The sequence below is a fragment of the Lepidochelys kempii genome, chromosome 2, assembly GCF_965140285.1.
Source record: "Lepidochelys kempii isolate rLepKem1 chromosome 2, rLepKem1.hap1, whole genome shotgun sequence".
In the NCBI taxonomy this organism is placed as follows: Eukaryota; Metazoa; Chordata; order Testudines; family Cheloniidae; genus Lepidochelys; species Lepidochelys kempii.
In genome coordinates, this window is record NC_136381.1 from 77,481,832 (window position 1) to 77,507,213 (window position 25,382).

General features: G+C 39.4%; 1 protein-coding gene across 2 annotated transcripts in view; it reads left to right on the plus strand.

The window, feature by feature from the left end:
- LOC140906755 (desmocollin-2) overlaps positions 1-25,382 on the plus strand; it is a 38,911-nt gene that overhangs the window by 7,740 nt on the left and 5,789 nt on the right. For both annotated transcript variants that reach the window (XM_073331331.2, XM_073331330.2), the window contains exons 5-13: positions 1,296-1,451; positions 3,854-3,998; positions 11,890-12,056; positions 13,489-13,623; positions 14,787-14,972; positions 17,273-17,532; positions 17,639-17,772; positions 20,156-20,371; positions 24,948-25,172. In XM_073331331.2, coding sequence (XP_073187432.1) covers positions 1,296-1,451; positions 3,854-3,998; positions 11,890-12,056; positions 13,489-13,623; positions 14,787-14,972; positions 17,273-17,532; positions 17,639-17,772; positions 20,156-20,371; positions 24,948-25,172 — 1,624 coding nt within the window. The remainder of the gene's footprint in view (positions 1-1,295; positions 1,452-3,853; positions 3,999-11,889; positions 12,057-13,488; positions 13,624-14,786; positions 14,973-17,272; positions 17,533-17,638; positions 17,773-20,155; positions 20,372-24,947; positions 25,173-25,382) is intronic.

Consider the following 25,382-nt stretch of genomic DNA (forward strand, 5'->3'; position numbering starts at 1 on the left):
TGAAGAAAACCAACTAAATTATTGTTTTAGAAAAGCAACGGTAACTTTTAACGGTAATCCTTAGTAACTGCTTTTCAGGAAAAATATCATAAGATACACACAGGAAATCTGAGGCAGAGGTAAGTCTAGAACACAACTTTCTGAATCCCAGTCCTATTTCCCAGAACTTTTTGTCTCATTCTTTGTCTATACTGGGGTCCCATAGAACAAATATGATCATGTCACTGAAGACTGTACCATGCATATATATAAAGAGCTAAATTAAGGGTGCACAGGCAGTTACCCAGTCTGTAAAGGAGAGAGACTGCTACTTGCATGCCTAGTAAAGTAGAAGTGTGAGGTTTAGCTCAATAATAAAGGCTGTGAATTGTGCAAAGTTATTAACATCAGCCTTGCCCAGCACTTCTTCACCGAGGCGAAAGAGGAGAGATCCTGCTGCTGTGTTTATGTTCTGTCTGGAGCACTAGCTCTCTGCCTGCTATGTAGGAAACAGGGTGGGGCCTGAAAATATGTTCATTGCAGTTGCCATGGAGATCTGTGGGGCTGGAGCATGCTTATTGCATTTCTGGAGATTTTAGCAGCATTCCTCTAAAAAGCTCTACGTATGTGTAAATACGCGTATTCAGAGGCTTATAACTGGGTAAAATCTGGGTGGATTTTTATGAGGACAAGGCAAAAAGGCATCTCCCTGACTCTAGTGCTATCCCCTTGTCAAATATCAAGTCCCTGCTCCAAAGAAAGAAGGTTCTAGATTTCTTGAAAGAAACTTTAGTAAGAACTAACAATGGCAAAAAAACCCACAAACCACTTCCAGTCATAAATGGCTGAACCAGTTTTGCCTAAAAAGTCAATCTCAGACATAGAAAATGTTAACCAGAATGGTTGAGTGAGTGAAAATAGGGGTTTCTAATGAAAACCGTTAAGCAACCTTTGCTACACCTGGCAGCTCTGTCTCTGATGCTGAGACTAAATATATTTTACTCACATCTTCCCCTTCCCCATGCACTCTACTACAAGATGGATTTTCTTCCATTGGTATTTGTGAAGGATTAGTAGCCTTTCTCACAAGTGCATTTACTGTAAAGGTAGTTAAGATTGGCACAGAGCAGACCATTTTCCTGTTCTGTGTAAAAGTTTGAGCTGCTGTAGTTCCTGAACCTAAGAATTGGATTTTCTACATCCTTTCTGAAGTGACACTATTTTCTATCCCACACTTACATTAATTCAGAAAACACAGAAATAGAAAGGTATTTAATGAATTATTTTGTCTGTGTTTAACAAATTATTCTTTATAGGTCCAGTCTGACACAGCTCAAAACTACACCATTTATTACTCTGCAAGTGGTCCTGGAATTGATAAAGATCCAAAGGGTTTGTTTTATATAGAGAGAGAAACTGGGAATATTTTTGCTACTGGCCCAGTAGACCGTGAACAATATCCAAGCTTTAAGGTAAGGGCCTAAATTGTATACACAATTAAATGTATTAGTATTTTCATTCTATTGCTAAAGTACTTCACTGGTGTGTTCTAACAGGAATGGGAGGAAAATGCATTTGTGCTCAGACAACTATCCCAAATAGTAGCCCGGATATTTACAGGGCAGAAATTGGTGGTGGGAGTGAAGGAAGATCTAGTTTTACAAGATTTATTTTTCTTTTCTGGTGGAAGACTTGAAAAAGTCCATGTAAAATTAAAATGAGACAAAGATAATCATCAAGACAGCTGTATTAGTTCCACAGCATTTGCTTGTTCTGTTCAGTTTTAATAAAAAGAAAAGGAGGACTTGTGGCACCTTAGAGACTAACCAATTTATTTGAGCATAAGCTTTCGTGAGCTATAGCTCACTTCTACACTTTCCACAGTATGCATCCGATGAAGATCTTTTTATACACACGAAGCATGAAAAAAAAAAAGGGTGTTTACCACTGCAAAAGGTTTTCTCTCCCCCCACCCCACTCTCCTGCTGGTAATAGCTTATCTAAAGTGATGACGTTCTTGTTAAACCCTGGATTTGTGCTGGAAATGGCCCAACTTCCTTATCATACACATTGTAAGGAGAGTGATCACTTTAGATAAGCTATTACCAGCAGGAGAGTGGGGTGGGGGGAGAGAGAGAACTTTTTGTAGTGGTAAACACCCATTTTTTCATGCTTTGTGCGTATAAAAAGATCTTCTATACTTTCCACAGTATGCATCTGATGAAGTGAGCTGTAGCTCACGAAAGCTTATGCTCAAATAAATTGGTTAGTCTCTAAGGTGCCACAAGTCCTCCTTTTCTTTTTGCGAATACAGACTAACACAACTGTTACTCTGAAACCTGTTCAGTTTTAATGTTTTGTTAAATGGGTAAACTGCTCTCTCTGCTGGCTGAGAGGTGTAAGGAGGTGGCAGAAGTGGATAGCTCTGCTTCCAATGGACTGTTGGGAACATGAATATTCCATTGTTTTCCTACACAATAGGGAAATAGTCTAAAAATTCCACTGCACATTAGATTGGTTTGTTCATTCTGCTTCTCTCCAGTTTTTCTAAGTGAATATGCTTCCTGCTTTCTCTTAGGCAGTTGGTTAGCCGGTCTTATGCCTTAACTGAAAAGAAAGCAAATAAGAAACACATGGTCAATTATGTCTACTACCATTGCTGCTTCACTTTCTGCACCTCAAACACACTAATTAGAAGAGTATCAAAGACTCTTGCTATGTTTGGACACCATTTGCCTATATAGTACTGAAAACATGTTGTTTTTACTTGCCTGACTGTTGTCTCAGGTAGAAACAAGCAAAACTATACAAAGTGTTGGCTCTGCTGTTTTTGGCAATGTGTGCTGCTGTGGCACACTCTAGCACACCACCAGTGTGGCATGCTAACGTCAGCCAACGTTTCTTTGTAGGGCGAGGAGGGAGGTATGCCAGAAGATGAACTTATGGAATTACATAATGTCTCTGCCACAGGAATTTGTAGAACTGCCAAGTGTGTCTGGCTTTGACAGTGAGGAGGAAAGTGTCAGACAAGGCAGCTTCAGATTGCCCACCAAGGAGAATTAATGTTATTTCTATAGTGTGGAAAGTCTACAAAAAGTGCTGCTGCTACCTCAGAGGGAACACACCTTTCAGTAAAACTGAAGCAATCGTTCTGTAGTTTGTTGCTCTTGCATCTACATCTACATAGTCCCCACACACACAATTGCTGGTATTGCACTGGTTGCTCACTCCTTTGTTTCCACTTTTGCCAAAAGCTGCACTCTGCTCAAGTGAGCACCACTAAGTGTGACACTTGGATACAAGATGGGTTGGTTAAGGATGGTCTCTTTGTGACAGACAGTGGGTCAAATGTAAGTTCTTACTCAGTATATTCAAATACCAGGATGGAAATCTTTCACGTGTCACTGTGGAAAATAATGCAAATGGTTGTCTTGGGGGCTGGGAAGCAGTTAAATGCATTACTTCTACCACTGCCAGCCTGTAACATCAATCATCTCCTCTTGCATCTGACTGAAGACAAATTTTGTTACTGAAATTGGGTCTAGCTCTAGCTTGTTGTCCTGAAGCAGAAACCATTAATAACAAAAGGAAAAGAAACCCGGTGGACCAATGGCTAGAAAGAGCTCAACTTTGTCCTCCATGGTCAACAAGGAAAGATTAGTATATGCAAATAGCTGCAAAATATCTATTGCAGGCATTAGCCATTTACTTCTATTATGGTCTGCTTATGAAAAGGGTATATTTGATATACTGTGCTTTGCAGAAATTATTCTGTAGATCATGTTATCTACTGGGCTGAAAAGGAATATTGCATCCTGTTCTAGAACAGTGGGCAACTAAGGTTTTCTCTTTTTTTTTTTTTTTTTTTTTATAGATAATTTGCTTTGCAACCACTGCAGATGGATATTCACCAGAGAAACCACTGCTGCATACAATCAGAATAGAAGATGATAATGATAATGCCCCATGCTTTACACAGGATCTTTTTGAGTTTGTTGTTCCTGAACATTGCAAACCTGGTAAGCATAATTTTATGATTTTTTTTTTTTAAGCACTATGATTTTTATCAATAAATATCTAAAATGCTATCATCTTCCAACAGTGACATACCACAGTGATGAGTGTGTATAATTCTGATGTTTGATTAGTTTTTCCTACTGAAAAACTGATCAATATTTTTATATCGAAAGCTACATTTCCAAAGCACTTCCAATTTATTTCAAATTTGCACATGCTCCAATTTGCATGCAATATCCACACCCTATATGCATGCCAGATAGTTAGTTAGCCAGCCATGTACACATGGACAAATTTATATGCACACTCAAATCAGCAGGCTTTTGGGAAAAGTGGCTTTACTGAGTGTGCTATGGTACTATACTTCATGAAGGGAGGATTTTCATATACTAGAAGTTAAAATAGACCATAGTCTTGGGGGGGAAAAAAAGATTCTGTGCACTCAATAAGAAAAGTATATCTAACGTGATACTAGTTCAGACCAATGGTCCTTAGCTTTATATCCAGTCATCCGACAGTGGCAAGTGCTAGATGCTTTAGAGGGAATGAACAGAACAGGGAAATTATCAAGTGATCCATCCCATCATCCAGTCCCAACCTCTGCATCCCTGACCATCTTGGCTAGTAGCCATTGATGGACCTATCTTCCACAAATTTTGTCTAATTCTTTTTTGAACCCAGTTATACTTCTGGCTTTCACAAAATGCCCTGGCAAGCTGTTCCATACCCCTAATCATTTTTGTTGCCCATCTCTGTATGTTTTCATATATATATAAAAATTTGGCAACCAGCAGAAAATATTCAAAGTATGGATGTACCATGGACAGTGGCATTATATCTCTGTCTTATGATCAGTCCCTTTCCTAATGGTTCCTAATAGCACTTTTGACAGCTGCTATCTATGGTGATGCCAAAATAACTTTTACCACTCCAGGAGGAGAACTTAAACCCATTGTTTTGTATGTATTAAATGGAATGTTTTCCAGTATGCATTACTTTGCACATTTCAACATTGAATTTCATCTGCCGTTTTTGTTGCCCAGGCACCGAGTTTTGTAAGATCCCTTTGTAACACATAATTAAGTCCAAAGCTGACAGTTCTCTGGAGTACTTTTGTATCATCTGCAAACTTTGCCACCTCACTGTTTACCCTTTTTCCCAGATAATTTATGACTATGTTGAACATCACTGGTTCCAGTACAGATCCTTGGGAGAACCAGCTATTTACTTGTCTTCACTCTCAAAACTGGCTATTTATTCCTACCCCTTGTTTCTTGTCCTTTAACCAGTTACTGATCCAGGAGAGGACTTTCCCTCTAATCCCATGACTGCTTAGTTTGCTTAAGAGCCTGTGGTGAGGAACCTTGTTAAAGGCTTTCTGAAAGTCCAAGTACGCTATATCCACCGGATCACCTGTGTCCATGTTTGTTTGACCCCCACAAAAAACTCTAATAGATTAGTGAGGCATGATTTCCCTTTACAAAAGCTGTGTTGACTCTTCCCCAACAAATTGTGTTCATCTGTGTCTGTCTGATAATTGCTCTTTACTATAGTTTAAACCAATTTGCCTGCTACTGAAGTTAGGCTTATAGGCCTGTAATTCCCAGGATCACCTTTGCAGCTTCTTTAAAAATGGTAAAAAGAAAAGGAGTACTTGTGGCACCTTTAGAGACTAACCAATTTATTTGAGCATAAGCTTTCGTGAGCTACAGCTCACTTCATCAGATGCATAAAGTGGAAAGTACAGTGAGGAGATTTTATATATACACACAGGCCATGAAAAAATATACGTTGTAAGGAGAGTGATCACTTAAGATGAGCTATTACCAGCAGGAGAGTGGGGTGGGGGGTGAGAGAACCTTTTGAAGTGATAATCAAGGTGGGCCATTTCCAGGAGTTAACAAGAATGTCTGAGGAAAGTGGGGGAGGAATAGTTTCACTTAGTATAATGACTCAACCACTCCCAGTCTCTATTAAAGCCTAAGTTAATTGTATCCAATTTGCAAATTAATTCCAATTCAGCAGTCTCTCGTTGGAGTCTGTTTTTGAAGTTTTTTTTGTTGAAGGATACTCACTTTGAGATCAGAAATCGAGTGACCAGAGAGATTGAAGTGTTCTCCGACTGGTTTATGAATGTTCTAGTTCTTGACATCTGATTTGTATCCATTTATTCTTTTACGAAGAGACTGTCCAGTTTGACCAATGTACATGGCAGAGGGGCATTACTGGCACATGACGGCATATATCACATTGGTAGATGTGCAGGTGAACGAGCCTCTGATAGTGTGACTGATGTGATTAGGCCCTATGATGATGTCCCCTGAATAGATATGTGGGCACAGTTGGCAACGGGCTTTGTTGCAAGGATAGGTTCCTGGGTTAGTGGTTCTGTTGTGTGGTATGTGGTTGCTGGTGAGTATTTGCTTCAGATTGGGGGGCTGTCTGTAGGCAAGGACTGGCCTCTCTCCCAAGATTTGTGAGTGATGGGTCGTCCTTCAGGATCGGTTGTTGATCTTTGATAATGCGTTGGAGAGGTTTTAGTTGGGGGCTGAAGGTGATGGCTCGTGGCGTTCTGTTATTTTTTCTTTGTTGGGCCTGTCCTGTAGTAGGTGACTTCTGGGTACTCTTGTGGCTCTGTCAATCTGTTACTTCACTTCAGCAGCTGGGTATTGTAGTTGTAAGAATGCTTGATAGAGATCTTGTAGGTGTTTATCTCTGTCTGAGGGGTTGGAGCAAATGTGGTGGTATCGTAGAGCTTGGCTGTAGACAATGGATCGTGTGGTGTGGTCTGGATGAAAGCTGGAGGCATGTAGGTAGGCATAGTGGTCAGTAGGTTTCCGGTATAGGGTGGTATTTATGTGACCATCGCTTATTAGCACTGTAGTGTCCAGGAAGTGGATCTCTCTTGTGGACTGGTCCAGGCTGAGGTTGATGGTGGACCCATGGAAAAGAAGCCCTTGAGGAATTCCACCATGTTTTCAACAATTTCCCCCCCCACTGTTCCTCAGACATTGTTGTTAACTCCTGGAAATGTGCTGGAAATGGTCCACCTTGATTATCACTTCAAAAGATTTTCTCCCCCCACCCCACTCTCCTGCTGGTAATAGCTCATCTTAAGTGATCACTCTCCTTACAATGTATATACACACGGACCATGAAAAAAATATATAAAATCTCCTCACTGTACTTTTCACTTTATGCATCTGATGAAGTGAGCTGTAGCTCATGAAAGCTTATGCTCAAATAAATTGGTTAGTCTCTAAGGTGCCACAAGTACTCCTTTTTTCTTTTTGCAAATACAGACTAACATGGCTGCTACTCTGAAACCTTTTAAAATTAGTGTTACATTTAGCTACCCTTCCAGTCATCTAGTACAGAGACTGATTTAAGTGATAACTTATGTATCACAGTTCATAGTTTTGCAATTTCATATTTGAGTTCCTTCAGAACTCTTGGGTGAATGTCATCTGTCCCGGTGACTTCTTATTATTTAATCAGTTTGTTCCAAAATCTTCTCTATTGACACCTCAATGTGGGACAGCTTCTCATATTTAAAAAGAATGGCTCACGTTCTCTGCAGTGAAGACCAATGGAAAGAACTCTCTGCAATGGCCTTGTCTTGCTAGAGTGCATCTTTAGCACATCAATCATCTAGTGGCCCCATTAGTTGATTGGCAGGCTTCCTGCTACTGATGTACTTGAATGTTTTTGGTTCGTTCGTTGGTTCGTTTTTGGTGTCTTTTCTTTTTTTTGCCTACCTAATTTTCCTCTTACACTTGACTTGCCAAAGTTTATGGTCTTTTCTATTTTCCTCAGTAGGATTTAACTTCTTCAATTTTTAAAGGATGTCTTTTTTTGTTGCTGTTTGTAACTACTACTCTTACTCTGTTTAGCCCTGGTGGTATATTTTTGGTCCTCTTACTGTTCTTTATTTGTAGTTCACATTTTAAAACCACCACAATAGAGGCTCAAACTAAAAGTTTCCATGTAGGTTGCAGGCCTTTCACTCTTGTGACTGTTCCTTTTAATTTCTGTTTAACTAGCTTCCTCGTTTTTGTGTAGCTCCCCTTTTTGAAGTTAAAAGCTGCTGTGGTGGGTTTCTTTGGTATTTTCTGGCCTACAAGGATGTTAAATGTAATTACATTATGGTCACTATTACTGAGCGTTTCAACTATATTCACTTCTTGGACAAGATCCTGTGCACCACTTAGGACTAAATCAAGAGTTGCCTTTCTTTTTGTGGGCCCCAGGGCTAGCTGTTCCAAGAAGCAAAATGGTGTCTAGAAACTTCATCTCTGCATCCTATCTTCAGGTGATGTGTACCTAGTCAATATGAGGATAGTTTAAGCCCCTATTATTATTGAGGGTGGTGGGGGGGGGGTGTTTGTGGGTTGTGTTTTTTTTTTTTTTTTTTTTTTTGGTTTTGTTTTGGAACTTCTCTAATCTCTCTGAACATTTCAGTCATTGTCACCATTCTGGTCAGATGGGTGGTAGTATATTCCTACTGCTAGAGTCTTCTTATTCAGGCATGGAATTTCTATTCATGGAGATTCTATGGTACATAGTTATATCAATATCCTCACTTAATACCAGACACTCAAGTTCACCCATCTTAGTATTTAGACTTCTAGCATTTGTGTACAAGCACTTATAAAATTTGTCCATATTTAGTTGTCTGCCTTCATGTGATGTAATTGAATGGGACTCTTTTTTGTTTTTTTTTTTGACTGCTTCTTTTCTACCTGTATTTTGTCAACTTCTGTCCTGTCTTCTTTACCAGAATATAGAAAATTCCTTTTAATAAATCCTGCCCTAAGAGACATCTGTCTGAATCATGTGCTCCTCTGCACCGCTCAGCTTTCCCCCAGCCCTTAGCTTAAAAACTGTGCATGTATTTTATGTAAACAGGGCCTTTTAGCCATAATGTGCAAAGATAATTGCTCAAAAACTCAAATAAAAAATTGTGAAATACCACCTTTGTTCCTATCACAGGGTCAATGTTTGGAATTGACAATGCAGGTTTACTTTGAAAGCCACAAGTATAAACTTTTGGCCTTGTGTTTTGAAAATTCATTTTGTGGTATCTCAAACTCTTATAGAGACCATTCAATTCATGGGGCAGGGGAATGATAATTTTAAGCAGAAATGTGGGACTGATTTACTAAACTTGATCCACAAATTTTGAGCCCTAGATCCTACAAACACTTGGGAGCATGCTTAACTTTAAGCCTGGGAATAGTCACATTGACTTCATTGTGACTAATGTTTAGCCAACATATAAAGACACTGATATCTCAGATTCTTCACCCACAATTCATTTTGAGATTGCAAAATAAGAGTTGTAAACTTTTTATAGCATTTTTTTTCTTCATATTGGTTGATTCTCAGTCCAAGTATTATTGTCCACATTATATCTGATTTTAAAAGTGGGTTTTAAAGTCACTTCTGGGCTGAATACCTAGAATGAAGTGCAAGATATATACAAAAATACTTAAATATAGAATGAACACACACAGGAGTACAATATATATACATTAAACACTGACCATATTTGCCAGAATAATAGATATAGGATTCCTTTTTGCCCTGGGCTGTCTTCTCTCATCCTAAAAAACAAAGCAAAATACATTCTACATTATGCTGCCCTTATAGCATAAGATCTATTGATCTTTCTTACCTGTCCTCCTTTTGAAGGGGCAAAATTTTACCCTTAGTTACTGTTAGGTGTGTTCTCTCTCTCTCTCTCACAGAAGTTACATAAAGGCCATGCATCCACAGGGCATGTTCCTTCTCCCACCAACATCCATAGTAACACTTCTGTTGCCTTCAGTGGGAGGAGAATTGGAGCCAAACACGAAGGCAATATTCACTGTTAGTGTAACTTCAGTGGAAGTTCCTCTGGGAGTGAATTTGTGAAAATTGCTGTTTTCTTGAACAGGAAAGTAAGGGTTAGATTCTGCCACCTGTATTCACAATTTAGGATCTCACTGTGTTAGATTATTTAAGGCCCAGTCATAAGGAGAGCAGGGACCTAATTACCTGTAACAGTCTACTTCAAGTGAATGGACAGGAAGGGACAAGGAATGGAAAGAACCCTGGCTCTGCTGCCTCTCCTTTTCCTTACTGGCCAGGAGCACAGGGTAGGGGTGTAAATTGCTTCACAAAAAGGGGATGAATTAACTTACTCTCTGTCCAGAATAATAGTGGGGAAGGGGTGGAGTTGTGACTGAGTCATGTTTCATTCTCCACTCTGCTCCTGAGGCAGTGCAGCTTCCTCTATTCTTACATCAGGCAGATTATGGGGTTACAGTCTAGACCTTTGAATATCAGCAGGACTATGCCTGGAGTACAGTGCTACTCATTGTATCAGAATTTAATCCTCAGTAAATGGATAAATCAAATTACAGTATTCCATGGGAGAAATAATTTGGATATATTTAAAGCTTTTCAGGAATGTTTCTGTGTTTGGGCTGTTCAGATACAAATCATTCATTGAAATCTGATCCTTTGTATTTCTGTTAAAGACCCTATTTACCTATTTTGTGTGTCTTCTCTGTCTGACGGCAATCATAAATAGAAATTTAAAAATTAATTAGGCAAATGCTCAGAAATAGAAAATACGAATTTACACTATTAGGTTTTCAATATGATTCAGGTCTTGTTTTTTATAGTAAACGGATGTGGTCAAGCTTCCACCTACTGGATGCTTGCCACGCTGCTGGGAGGGTATCCAAATGTTGAATCTCATGTGCCCCCTACTGTGCTGGTGCTGGGGAGAGTTTAGGTATCGTCCTGGGCTTTGGACCTCTCGGCATGCACTCTCTTGGCAGTCCAGTTGCCTCGGCCTGAAACTAGTGCTCTGTCTTCCAACTGTCACTAGTGGCTCAGGCACATTTCCTAGAATTCCACCAAAGGGGTGAGCCTTCTGGTTTACAGTTTACAACTTCAGGGATATGTGATAGTCAAAACAGACTGACAGCCTTTGCACAGGTTTCTAAACATTATTACTCTTTTTATATAGCCTGGGAGATATACACAAATCTAGACAAAATACAGTAGAACCCCATTTAATTGAGCATCCGTTATCTGGTTCTCCTTATTAACTGAGTCACGCAGGGCTGTCATCCACCCCAGGCAGCTGAGACACGCGCTGTTGTCTACCCTAGGATGACAGCAGAAGCCCTGGCCATCCATTCTCCTGTTTATCTGGATTTTTGGTTATCCGATCTGGCCCCAGTTCCAGTTAGATTATTGGGTTCCCACTGTAATAAACATTTGTATGCATTTTTCCTTGTCTCAGTTTCCTTACCACTCTGGTGAGTGCTTTGGCTTTGGGCAGAATATTCTACGGAGTCTAGGATCCTTCCTCTTCCTTCCCCCTCCCTTCCACTTTCCTGCACATGGCTTCTGATCCAGAATATGGAGTCTCTGGTCTCTTCTCCTGTGTCCCTGCTCTCCCTTTGATAGGTGACTCCCTGATCAGCCTCCGATGACCACAGACTTGATTAAAGCAGTTATCCTGGGTAGGAACTAGCCTATTGTCTAGAAGGCTTCCTTTTGATTAGTGGATCATACAGACTTAATGTGTCTCTGTTTTAGCCCTATACCACTACCCCCTTGGAATTCCAGCTCAACATGGAGGTAAAAGTATAAAGGAGAAGGCAAACAAGCAACACATTCAAAATGAAGTCTGTAGCTGGATAAAGATGTGCACGTGTGCGCACACACACACAATCAGAAATAGTACACGGATTCCCCCAACTTGTCACGTCATGTAAAGAAGCAACATCTGTGTGTTTCTATCTTATGTACAAATAAGTACCAAATGATTAGTTGAAACTGTTACTTGGGGGATTTTTGGAATTTAAAATTGATAATGTTGTGTATATACAGGTACAGTAGTTGGAAAAGTCATTGCAGAAGACAGAGATGAACTTTATACTCTGCACACTACCCTGAGATATCGAATTGTATCAGAACAACCGCCATTACCCAAAATGTTTTCTGTTCACCGTGAATCAGGTGTAATTACCACACTAACATCACAACTGGATAGAGAGGTAACCTTTATCTACAGCATTATATTTAGCTTCACTTCACGATTCTGTGAGCAGATATATACAGAGAAGTATGCAAGATTTTAATGAGACTAGAGAGGCACCATATATGATTTCAAATGGTCTCTAATGATTTAGAAGCAAGACTCTCCTGTAGCTTGGGGGAAAACACAGATGAACTGGAATCTGAACTCTTTTCTGCTTCCCTGACCCAATGTGAGTGTCAGTTTTGCTTTTCTGCTCCAATCTCTGAAGTACCTTGTCAGCATCACTTGACTGTGCTACTTGCAAACGGAGCAGCAGGTTCCTAGGCAAGCAACAAAGAGTGAAGAAACAGAGCAGTGGGGCTTAGGAGTGGACTATGTTAAAGAAGGCTGCAACATCCATACAGAAGGATATTGTGAAATAGCTATGCCCATCAATTTTCCCGGTGTAGACAAAGTCTTAGAAAAAGAATAATGTTGAGATTGTGGGTATTGTGAATGAGAAATATTGGGGTGATGGCCATGGAAAGTGAATCTTGAGAGTAGAGTACCATCACTTATTTCCTACAGATGAATGTGAAAAGTTTATGAAGCAAAGTTATCCCCTCTTCCCAATAAACCAAATTTAGCCCAGCAATTCTAGGGAGCCCTAATCTACCAGAGCCACTGTCTCTCGGGTGGTTTTTGGCATCTTACTGCTGTGACTCAAATTATTGTCCAGTTGAATGCTTTTTTCCCCTCCCCTCAATGATCCTATCTGGATGTGTAAGAGTGCTGCTCCTGCATTGTCAGACCTTGCTGACAAGCATGCCTTATCATATCAAGACTGATCACAGAAACATTTCCACTCTTTTACTCAAGGTGCAGCATGAGAGAGGTCAGCACAAGATTATGGAACTAAAAGATACACTGAAGGAAGCATCCTTTGTTTTTCTCTATCCATGAGTAGTTGGAGAAGAGAGTGGGCTCTTCAGCATAGTATAGACAGCATAGAAGAAACAGTATAGTATATGGGAAACTTTCCCACTACCACCCAACAATAGTGTATCAGACTATGTAGAACTCCTTGCTGCTTTTCCCAGCAGACAGGTGTGTGTGTGTGTGTGATGGGGAAGGCCTGGCTGCCGTGTGTGTGTGTAGGGAAGAGGAGACAATTGTGAGCGTAGGACATTATAGAGATCCTTCTCTGGCGTTCAACATGACTAATAGGTTTCTAGTAAAACTTTTTGAGCTCTGTGTGCTGCTTAGCCGCTGAAAAATATTTTACTTGTGTGTTTCACTGTTTTGTCTATTAAAAAAGCTGGTTGTCTTATTTCTTTTATCCTAGAAAATTACATGTTTAACATATCTTTAGAAAGAAGGGGGAGGGAAGTAAAGCATTTAATTCTACAATAAAAGTGACATGAATGTGAAAGTTTTATCTGTAACCATTTTTTTTGTTTGTTTTTCAGATAATAGACAAACATATAGTGCTAATTGAAGTACGAGATATGGCAGGTCAGCCTTTCGGTTTGTGCAATACAGGAACAGTTGTCATTAACGTTGGAGATATAAATGACCATGCCCCATATTGTGGCCATTCATCTGTAAGTGTGTTTGTTATTCTGCTGCTGTCACAATTGTGGGGTTGATTGCACCTCTGTCCCTTTCTGGATTCTGAGTGCATCCCTTGAGGGGTTAGGCCTCGTACCCTTACCTGTTTTGGAGTGGAATCTTGCAATTTTCCCACTCTTAGAGCAGAATCTGGTACAATACCCTGTCTTTGCCAACAGGCCCGATGAGAGTTCAGGCACCTGCTTGATCCTTTCTTTGGACAGCCTGCTAATCAGTGATGTATGTTGACCAACAGCCTTTTTACAAGAAGTATATTTATTAGCAAATGGAACACAGCATTAGATAAAACTGTTTCAAAACGATAAATAGTATACATGCATATTTACTTTCCTCTAATCTTATGCTTCATTACAAACTAAATTTAGATGGGTTTTTCTATGGAATTACAGGAAAAGAACAGACCCAATATACGTTTTTTCCAAGGAAACCAAGGAGCTCTTAGGATGCAGTCGGGACCCTGTTTGTTTCTCCAAGAGTGACTCTCCCAGACTGTTTATCCCTTTCCCTGTGTCCCTGGTCTCCAAATACCGTATTTCTCAACTATCTTTATTACAGGGCCTAGATGGGAAGTCTTTTTTTATTATCTCCGACTGGATTCTCCCAGTCATCCAAGCAGACCATCTAAGGGCTTGCCTACATAAGAAGTTTATACTGGTATAAGGAAAAGAGCGAAATTAAGCTGCTATAGTTATACTGGTATAACTCCTCACAAAGGACACTCTTATTCTGGTACAAGAGGGCCTTTTTCTGGTTTATCTCATGTCACTTTGGTAGCAGTTAAAACCTCACTACAGCAGCTTTATAGTTTAATGTTTTTGTTTGTTCTCTAAGCAATGCATTAAGTATTCCTTTTCAGGAAGGTGAAATTCTCTGGTTGAAATCTTATTTCCATTGACTTCACTTGGGCCAAGATTTCATCCAGAGAATTTCACCTACAATCACAGAAAGGGATGCTTAATGTTTCACTTAAAGAAAAACAAATAAACAAACCCAAGAACCAAAACCTCATGACCAAAGCTTTACACTGGCCGTTGGATTTAAGGCCTTGCATTTAAACACAATATAACTTTCTTTCCTGAACTATGTAATACTGTACTTTATATTTATTTAAACAATAGATAATATTTTATTTCAGTATGAAACAAAAGTACAGGAAAACCAAGTGAATGTGGAAATAATGAGAATTCCTTGTTTGGACAAGGATGAGCCTAACTCACCTGCCTGGAACTGTAGATTCAGCATTGTAAAAGGAAATGAAGATAACCATTTTGCTATTACAACAGATGGAAGAACAAATGAAGGGGTATTATGTGTTGTTAAGGTAAGCAAAGATGAAAACATCAACCAAAAGTCTGGGTGTTTTTTTTTTTTTTTTTTTTTTTTTTTAAACAAATCTAGTTTTCACTTTTTTGTTGTAGCTATAAATTCTGGTTAGTTAATAACACTTAATTATCTGTTGGATTTTGGCTCTGCTTCCTTCCCAAATTGAACAAAAAAATTCACCTGATATTTCTCTCGGGGTAGAATTTTTCTAGAAAATGTGTAGCAAATTGGACAACATGTTTAGTGAGATTTGATAAAATGTTTAGATGTATGTCCCTTTTTTTGAGTTTTCCTAATGTGTTTTGGGGATGGAGTGGAGTAATTCATTTTAATTCTGTAATAGCTAGGCCAAAATTCCACATTTTGGCTTAATCTAGTTTTGACAAGGAATGGTGCCTTTCACTAATTGAAACAGGACTACATCAACATGAACTTGGTACCTTTTTATTAGTTCACACCTGCAGGGTCTACATGGAGCAGTTAGAGCACAATGTTTGTGAGTGCCCTGCAATTCACATCCCGCCCCACACCCCTATAGTCCAGATTGTGGTGTCATGTAGACAAGCCTGTAAAGTGTACATTGAGACTAAGTACCTAAAGAATGTATAATACTAATGTATAGGTTTGCAGGTTCACATCCAGTTTTCTTAAGTGCTGATCTTTCTTCCATTTAAGTCAATGGGGGCTAGCTCAAGTTCTTAAGAGGTTCTCCTTTAAAAGATCATATAGTTTAATGGATTAAGTGAGGGCTTAAAACCAGGCAGTACTGAGTTCTTATACTATCTCTGCCAATGACTGCCCTTAATAACAACACTTTGGTCTTATCTAGCATAGTTCTTTACAAATGTTTCACTACGGTTCATAAAATTACTGTGAAGGAAGGAAATATTATCCTCCCATATTTTACAAATGGAAAACAGAAGCTTACGGAGTTTAAGTAAGCCATTCAAAGCAGTCACTTAACCTTTGTTTCTTAACTATCTGTGTAATTTGGAGTGTGTAGGTAAATGATTCTTGCCTTTCTACCTCTCTGTGGCTGTATACACCTTAGTTCCTGTATATGCTTAGGTCTGTAAAATAATATATAGGTATTATTTTACAGATAGGCAATACAAGACAAAGGGAGGATCACAATTTCTCCCAGGCAAGACCCTTAACCTCTCTGTCTCTCTGTACTTGGAAAATGTAAAGCTCTTATTACGTGCAGATAACTGTTACCTTCTACTCGCTGGCCCACACATGATAACATTTCTAACAATTCTGCAGTGAGGATTCTGTTTTAGCTTAAGAGTTAACACTATGCTTTCCTTATAATGTCCATACTTGCTGTATGGAACATGGCTTCATCATATTTGTCCTCTTAAAGAGGAGAATTTTTTATATTGGAAAGTGTGAGGTAATCAAAGCATTTCAAGAATGTGTTTTTTTTAATCAGCGTTTATCAGTATTTCTGCATGTGTAAAAGCAACCTGATATCTCTATTAGTGTTTATAAATGGGAGGCTTACAAGGTGAGATCCGCCATTAAAGACAGCCTAGACGCCATGTACAAAAAAAACCAAAACACTAGTCATGCCAGCTGCACTATAGGTTCAGAGGCTCTTACTGTTGAATTCTCACTAAGCACCTATATGCCTTTCTAATAGGAAAGGATTCTTGACTTGTGGCAACAGACAAGAAAGGTAGCAAGTATTCTAGGAAGAAAGTCAGGGCATGTCTACGCTTAGCAGCACAGCTATGATGCAGCAGCTATGCCAACATAGCGTAGACGCTTCGTACATCAATGAAAGGTGTGTTTCTACCAATGTAGGTAATCCACCCCTTCAAGAGGCTAGGTCAATGGAAGAATTCTTGGGAATTAAGTCAACCTAAACACAGCACTCAGGGTGCAAAATTGTCCACAGCCCTGAGTGGTATAGCTAGGGCAATCTAATTGTTAAATGTAGACCAACCAGGCCTCTGTTACAGAAATAAACATACTTAGTTTTCAAAGTAGCCCTTGAGGTGGAGAGAAGCCCAATAGAGTTACAAATATAACCTTGTTTTTTTGGTGCTGCTTATGCCATGCTAGGGATGCCACTTATTTAAGAAAAAGAAGCTGGTACTTAGCACTTCCTGAAAATCAAGCCCTTTTAAGGTTTCTCAGGTGGGACACCCAAGAATTGAGCACCCAAAATAATTAGTCCTTTTCTAAAATCATGACCATGTATGACTTGGTCTCTTTTTATTGTTAAAAACTGTGATGAGAAAATTTATAGCAGGTTTTGGTTAATTTAATAGACCTAAATTTATTTTACAGGGATTGGACTATGAAACCGCCAATCTGAGGATACTTGAGATTACTGTAGTTAATGAGATACCTTATGCAGTAGTACCATATTCAAGTGCACTTCCCCAGGGCATCTGTACTGTTAGAGTTATCGTAGTAGATGTTGATGAGGGACCAGTATTCAATCCTTGTTTGTTACATATAAGAATTGACGGATGCGCGACAGTTGGAACAGTGGTTGGCAAATACCTAGCAGAGGATCCAGAAACAGGAAATAGTGAAGGCATAAGGTATAAATAATTTTATTATACTAGTTTATTAAATATACAGCATTTTGGGGGATATGGGGAGATAAGCATTGTACAATTATTTTTTAAACACTTTTATTTTTACTAGCTATCGGATAGCACCTGGCCAATGCAGCTGGATCACCATTGATGAAAACTCAGGCGAGCTCAGAACTACTACACTTTTTGACAAAGATATGGCAGTCAGGCAATGCAATATTACCGTCCTTGCAATAGACCGAAGTGAGTACAAATGTTATATGTATAATCTGTTTGGTGTATAAATGAATCACACGTGCTCGTGTGCGCACACAAACATTCTCGGAACTGTGTCACATTAAACTATTTTTCCTCTAAACCTGCAGTTGATTGTAATGGAGACAGGCTTTTTACCATTGCATTTTTTTTGGGAGCGGTAATTCCCGTTCTCCAATAGGAGGAAAAGAATAACAATTGTTCACGGGGACTGGGAGTAGCTGTTCTAGTTTGAGCAACTGCATACATCTTTCAGGGCCAGATTTTCAAAAGTATTCATCACTCGCAATTGGGGCCAGATTTCAACAAGAGCTCAGTTCTCATTTAAAATACATTGATATTTATTTTGAAATATATTAAATCTGATACTTTCATTGGTGAACACTTTTTTTTTTTTCTTTTGATTTTGTTTCCTTCTCTATTCCCAAATAACCCTCCTCCCCACCAATCCCCTTGATGGTACAACAGACAGCCATGAGGTTGGCTGGAGGGGGCAGGGTGGAATCAGGATGTCATTCTGTAAATACAAAATCCCTGTAAAGCTTATTTTTAATCTTCTGTTTGATCCCTTGCAGTCTAACTAGGAAGCATATAAATTAAGAGCACTTTTAAGAGTAATTTTGCTTTACTGTTTTTTTTTCCCCTCTATAATATATTTGTTTTCTCTTCTCCAGTACCCTACTTAAGGCTAGATTCTGCAACTTTTCTCACAATAAGTAGTACTTACTCTTATTAGTAGTCCCTATTTTATCTGGGATTACTCACAGATAAGTACTACTCATGCTTAAGGGTTGCTGAATCAGGTTCTCACTCTAAAACTGATTTTGGTGTTGAAAATTAACATTAAAGGATTACACAATTTATGTGTACTCATCTGTATCCTTTTGTTATCCTAGGAAAAGACATCATTGAGATAAGCTAATGAAGTACCCTTTTTGTTTCCCAAATGCTTAGTGTCGCTAGTAGAAAAGGAGTACTTGTGGCACCTTAGAGACTAACAAATTTATTTGAGCAAGGCTTTCGTGAGCTGCAGCTCACTTGATCTTCAAGGTAAATTTAGTGATTGCAGCCCAAAGACTTAAATATTTTGGTGTGACAATATGAGTACTATTAGAGGCATTAGAACATGCATTTCATATTGAAAGCAAAAATGCATTGAACACAGTGTCAGGATCTAGCCCTTATCTGTTAAAATCTGAATGGGAATAAATTTAAAGTTCTTCACATTACTTTGTAAGCAGAACCTGTACTTAAAAAGTTTAACTAACTTTGATGCAATTGGATTACTCAAAATTTACAATTTAAGTTGCTAACTGTAAATGCAGTATATAACAGTGAGCAGATATATCTATAAAAGGAAGCAGTAAGAAATAATTTGACTTCAGCATTCTGCATATGCAAGTCCTAGTCATTTCTGTGGAGGTTACTAGATAACTTCAGGTGTTGACAGTGGGTCAGTTCAGCTAAGAGGAGGATTTTACTGGTGTTGGTGGCTGTTGTCATAGGTCTGTTGTATGGTGATGTGGCATTGCTGCATCCCATCACCAAAAGATGATGCAAGGGAAAGAGGAGGGACAATAGAAGAATTCTATGTGAAAGGAATTCACATTCCCAAGCAGGACCATAGCCAGCCAAACAAAGTGTGTGCACATCAACATGTGGAACTGTTTGACCCCTGCATCCTGGTGCACCAGTCTCCCACTTTTGTAAACACCATCGTTTAGGTTTGATCAGGATGGAGAATCTGTAATGATGTAAAAACAGATATTGGAGACTGGGGACAAAGGCAGAATTCTTTCCTACATGATTTTGAAATACACTGTGGAATAGCCTGCATTTTTAAAGATCTCATGACCATTCGAGACAAGGATTTATCATACAACCTATTTATGAATGATTCCTCTGTCTGTCTTCCCTAAAGTGGAGATAAAGCTCCCAAATGTAGGTCTCCCTGCTCCTTGCAGCTTTGTTTTTGGAAAGGTGGGTGTGGGGGGCAGCAAGAGGCAGATTTTTCTTTAGAGGAGCTGAGTAAGAGAATACCAATTGGAACACCTTTCCCCCCTCCTATCAGATGCTGCTATACCTGCTCCCAGAAATGCTGGGTCTTCTTTCTCCGCCCCCCCTCCCCCCCCCACCGGCAAGGCATCAGCTTCTGATTTCATTTCACAGTCCTCTGGCTATTGAGCCCTTGCATCAGCAGCCAAGGGGAAATCAGTGCTCCTATAAGCTAGGGGAGAGGTTGGGAAACTCCCCCTCTGCTTTTACTTTTAAATGCTGGGTACTAGCTTGGATCAGATGAAACCACGGAGTTTTAAAACGTGGAGAGCATTAAAAGTTAAACAGCACTGAAATTATTATTTCTGTCTCCTAGGTGGTAAAAGAGGTACTGGAACGGTGTTGGCTACTATAGATGCTTGCAACAGATATTACCCCATCTTGACTCCAAGAGACTTCATAATATGCAAAGACCGAAAACCAGTTTGTATTACTGCAGTCAATCCTAATGACTATCCCTATTCTGCACCTTTTAGATTTGATATTTCTGACAGGAGTGTGGGTTCAGGATGGCAAACAGTACAACACGATGGTATGCAATATTGTGTATTCTTTTTAAAAACAAGAATTATTAATAGTATTAATTGCCAGATTTATTGTATCTTTTTCAGTAAGCAGACTTGTGCTACTTCTTTGTATTTTTTGACATACTTACAATAAGTATTTGGAGATTATTCATAGCATACCAGAGTCGCAGAAAGCGTGCAAACACTCAGGAAGTAGCAAAACAAGAAAGAAACCAGAATGATCAAATAGAAAGGTAGGGTTTTTTTAACCTAAAAGATATCCTTCAGAAAATGGAAGTCCGAGCAATAAAAAGGAACAATGCAGGCAAAAAGTATGTAAGTTAGGAGGACTAAAAGCAATTTTGAAGAGCAAATAGCCAAATGTCTGAAAACAAATAGGAAGATTTTTAAATATAAGCAAGAAAACTGTAAGAGGTGGGTCTGTTGGATTACAACGGAGTAAAGGGGACACTTAAGGGAGAATAAGGACATGGCAGAAATGCTACATTTCTTGGCATCACTCTTCACCAAATGAGGAAGTTAGGGAACCACCTACTCCAAACTAGGGCCAGATTCAAGTTTCCTTTGTAACCCCCTAAACAGAACCCTCTATACAGTCCAGCATTGCCCCTGACGTGCAGCCCAGTGCTGCCCTCCTGCACAGCCCCCATCTGAGGGTACCTGGAATAGAAAATAGATGGAAAGGCACTCCAGAGAGCTCTGTGCTCCAGTTATTCTGGCTTTGGAATAGCCCATTTGCAACAGTGGGGAAACACCTGTAAGTTACAGCAGATACAGGGGAAGCTCTAACTACTCTGAGAGCCACGCTGGCACCTTGACCAACCCAGAAATAGGAAGGTGCAGAGGTGGATGGTGTCTTCTGAGAGGCACAGCACAGAATCTGAATCCCACTCTTTTCAGATAATAAAGATGAGATTAAAGTGTCAAAAGAGGAGGTGATGGAATAAAGTGAAAAACACAACAACAAAAGTCACCAGAAATGGATGGTTTTTAAGAATGACATGGCCAAGCTGCTAACACAGATATACACTATCTCTTTAAAATGAACGGTTATGCTGGAGGATTAGAAGGTACAGCATGTTATACTGGAACTAGTCAAAAACAGATGGAAAAAATTGCAGACCTGTGTTTTTCCCTGATTTATTTCCTGTGTTTCAACATCTGTAAGATCCAGCCTTTTCTCTCTCTCCCTCCCCCTCTCTTCCCCACCCCCCAAGACATCTATAATTCTTGTTCAGGCCCTCACCACATTCTTTAAGTACTACAACCTCCTCCTCTCCAGTCTTCACAAATGTCACATTGCCCTACTTGTATGCATTCAAAATGCTGTCCCAATGATCATTTTCCTAGTTTGTCATTTCAGCCATTCCCCCCTCTTCCCCTTTTCTCATCTCTCTCCTTCTCCAGTAAGTCAGACACAAAAATTACTTGTCTTCACTTAAGACCTTTTACTTTAGACCCTTTCTGGTCTATCTCACCCTACCTATAAATCTTATTCATTTATTGAGATGTCTCTTTCGGCCTCCATTCTCCCAATAAGGAAGGGTTGCCCATTTTTGTCAGATTTTCCAACAAACACATTTGTGGATTTGGAATTAATTGAGAAACTTAACAGTAGCAAGTCACCGGGACCAGAAGGCATTCACCCAAGAGTTCTGAAAGAACTCAACTGTGAAATTGCGGAACTATTAACTATGGTTTGTAACCTGTCCTTTAAATCGGCTACTGTACCCAATTGACTGGAAGGTAGCTAATGTAACGCCAATATTTAAGAAGGTCTCTAGAGGTGATCCTGGCAATTACAGACCGGTAAGTCTAATGTCAGTACCGGGCAAATTAGTTGAAACAATAGTAAAGAATAAAATTGTCAGACACATAGAAGAACATAAATTGTTGCGCAAAAGTCAACATGGTTTCTGTAAAGGGAGATCATGCCTTACTAATCATAGAATATCAGGGTTGGAAGGGACCTCAGGAGGTCATTTAGTTCAACCCCCTGCTCAAAGCAGGACCAATCCCCAATTTTTGCCCCATATCCCTAAATGGCTCCCTCAAGGATTGACCTCACAACCCTGGGTTTAGCAGGCCAATGCTCAAACCACTGAGCTATCCCTCCCACCTAATCTATTAAAGTTCTTTGAGGGGGTCAACAAACCTGTGGACAAGGGGGATCCAGTTCATAGAGTGTACTTAGGTTTCCAGAAAGTCTTTTACAAGTCCATCACCAAAGGCTCTTATGTGAATTTAAGTTGTCATGGGATAAGAGGGAAGATCCTTTCATGGATTGAGAACTGGTTAAAAGACACAAAAGGTAGGAATAAATGGTAAATTTTCAGAATGGAGAGGGGTAACTAGTGGTGTTTCCCAAGGGTCAGTTCTAGGACCAATCCTATTCAGCCTATTCATAAATGATCTGGAGAAAGGGGTAAACAGTGAGGTGGCAAAGTTTGCAGATGATACTAAACTGCTCAAGATAGTTAAGACCAAAGCAGACTGAAGAACTTCAAAAAGATCTCACAAAAAAAGTGATTGGGCAACAAAATGGCAAATGAATTTTAATGTGGATAACTGTAAAGTAATGCACATTTGGAAAAAATAACCCCAGCTATACATACAATATGATGGGGGCTAATTTAGCTACAACTAATCAGGAGAAAGATCTTGGAGTCATGCGTGGATCGTTCTCTGAAGATGTCCGTGCAGTGGCAGTCAAAAAAGCAAACAGGATGTTAGGAATCATTAAAAAAGGGATGGAGACTATATTATTGCCCTTATATAAATCCATGGTATGCCCACATCTTGCGTACAGATGTGGTCCCCTCATCTCAAAAAAGATATATTGGCATTAGAAAAGGTTCAGAAAAGGGCAACTAAAATGATTAGGGGTTTGGAACGGGTCCTATATGAGGAGAGATTAAAGAGGCCAGGACTTTGCAGCTTGGAAAAGAGGAGACTAAGGGGGAATATGATAGAGGTATATAAAATCATGAGTGGTGTGGAGAAGGTGAATAAGGAAAAGTTATTTACTTGTTCCCATAATATAAGAACTAGGGGTCACCAAATGAAATTAATGGGTAGCACACTTAAAACAAATAAAAGGAAGTTCTTCTTCACTCAGCGCACAGTCAACCTGTGGAACTCCTTGCCTGAGCAGGTTGTGAAGGTTAGGACTATAACAGGGTTTAAAAGAGAACTGGATAAATTCATGGAGGTTAAGTCCATTAACGACTATTAGCCAGGATGGTAAGAAATGGTGTCCCTATCCTCTGTTTGTCAGAGGGTGGAGATGGATGGCAGGGGAGAGATCACTAGATCATTACCTGTTAGGTTCACTCCCTCTAGGGCACCTGGCATTGGCCACTGTCAGTAGACAGGATACTGGGCTGGATGGACCTTTGGTCTGACCCAGTATGGCCATTCTTATGTTCTTTCTCCAGTGCCTACAAGGAACTCCCCGTAAACGTTCTCAAAGCCATTTCACGTTTCCTCCTTCAAACTCTCCTGTACAATGATAACTACAAAAATTTGACTGGTTAGGCACGCCTTTTGATGCTGTTCCCAATCATCGCATTGTTACCTTGAGGGGCATCAAATTTAAAACTAACAACTTTGTATTGTGTATCTGTTTCCTTTTAACATGTGAAACTCACTGCCACAAGGTATTAATGAGACCAAGAGTTTGGAGGGATTAAAAAGTGATTAGAAATTTATATTAAAAAAAATCCAGAGTTTCATTAGACAAACTGAAATATTTTAGAAGGGATATACATTTTCATGTCTCAGGGTAAAGCCAGCCAGTAACCGATGGGAGTTAGGAAGAAACTTCTCTAGTGGGCATCTTCCTCGTTGTTGTCCAATATTGGTTTCTTGCATCTTGCTGTAAGGCATGTAAGACATCTTTCTGTAAGACCACTCATTACCAGAAAAAAGATACTGAACTAGGACAGCTCATCTGATTGATTATGGCAGTTCCCATGTTAAGGAATGGAGGAAGAAGTTAATTAGCTTCTGTTTCTTTAATAGAAAAAGACAACAGAATGTCCCTTCATCAGGAGCACAGGCTGGCATCTTCACTGTGAAAACAAATATAATTTTAAATCGGTAAAACTGAAAACAAACAGTAACAAAACCTACCAAAGTTTCATACTAGGGACCTTCAGAAGAGGACAATTCAGCTCTCACTTTTCATTTCCTGTTCTTAATCATCAACAAAGTATACTTAGAGAAGGGGTGTAAATCTTAGAAATATTTTTTGTTGTCCATGTCAGTGATAAAACTTAACTGTATGGTACAGCACAGAATAACTGCTTTCCTATCCAGTAACTGAAAGCTAGAGAATTAAGCTCCGATCCTGCAGTGAGGTTTCTGTGGGCAGACCCTTACCCCTGTACAGTGTCTCACCTACTTCATTTAATACACCAGTGGCTTCAGCGGGTCTTTATGTATTTAGGTGATATAGTCCACCCACGTGGATTCCTTTGCAGGGCTGGAGCCTTTAGAAATTTCCTTTGCATCAGTTACAGAGAAAAGGTAACAATTGTTTTAACAGTCAACATTACATTTGTTTTGTCTTTTTTGCAGCTAAATCTATGTATCTTTCACCAAGGGATGGTATTCCATTTGGAATATATACAATTCCTATCAGCGTGAGGGATAATGCAGGAAGACAAGGAACAAGTGTGGTTAAAGTTAACTATTGTGATTGTATTACTCCAAGTGATTGTGGTTTTGTCCGACAAAATGCAGCTGTTACTCTTGGTGTATGGGCCATCCTTGCAATGATTCTGGGATCACTATTACTGCTATGTAAGTATGTTGGTACTTTTATATGAAATGCAAAATATTATCTTTTTAAAATTAGATACTAGAGTCTGTTTCAAAATTGATACTGCCTCTTCTATTAAGATTCTTACATAGCCTGCATCACCATAGTATCTGAGCAACTTCCAGAACTGTGTTAAATGATGTGACTAATATTTGTCACTTGTGGTTCTTTTCTTCTCTCTTCTTCCCTCG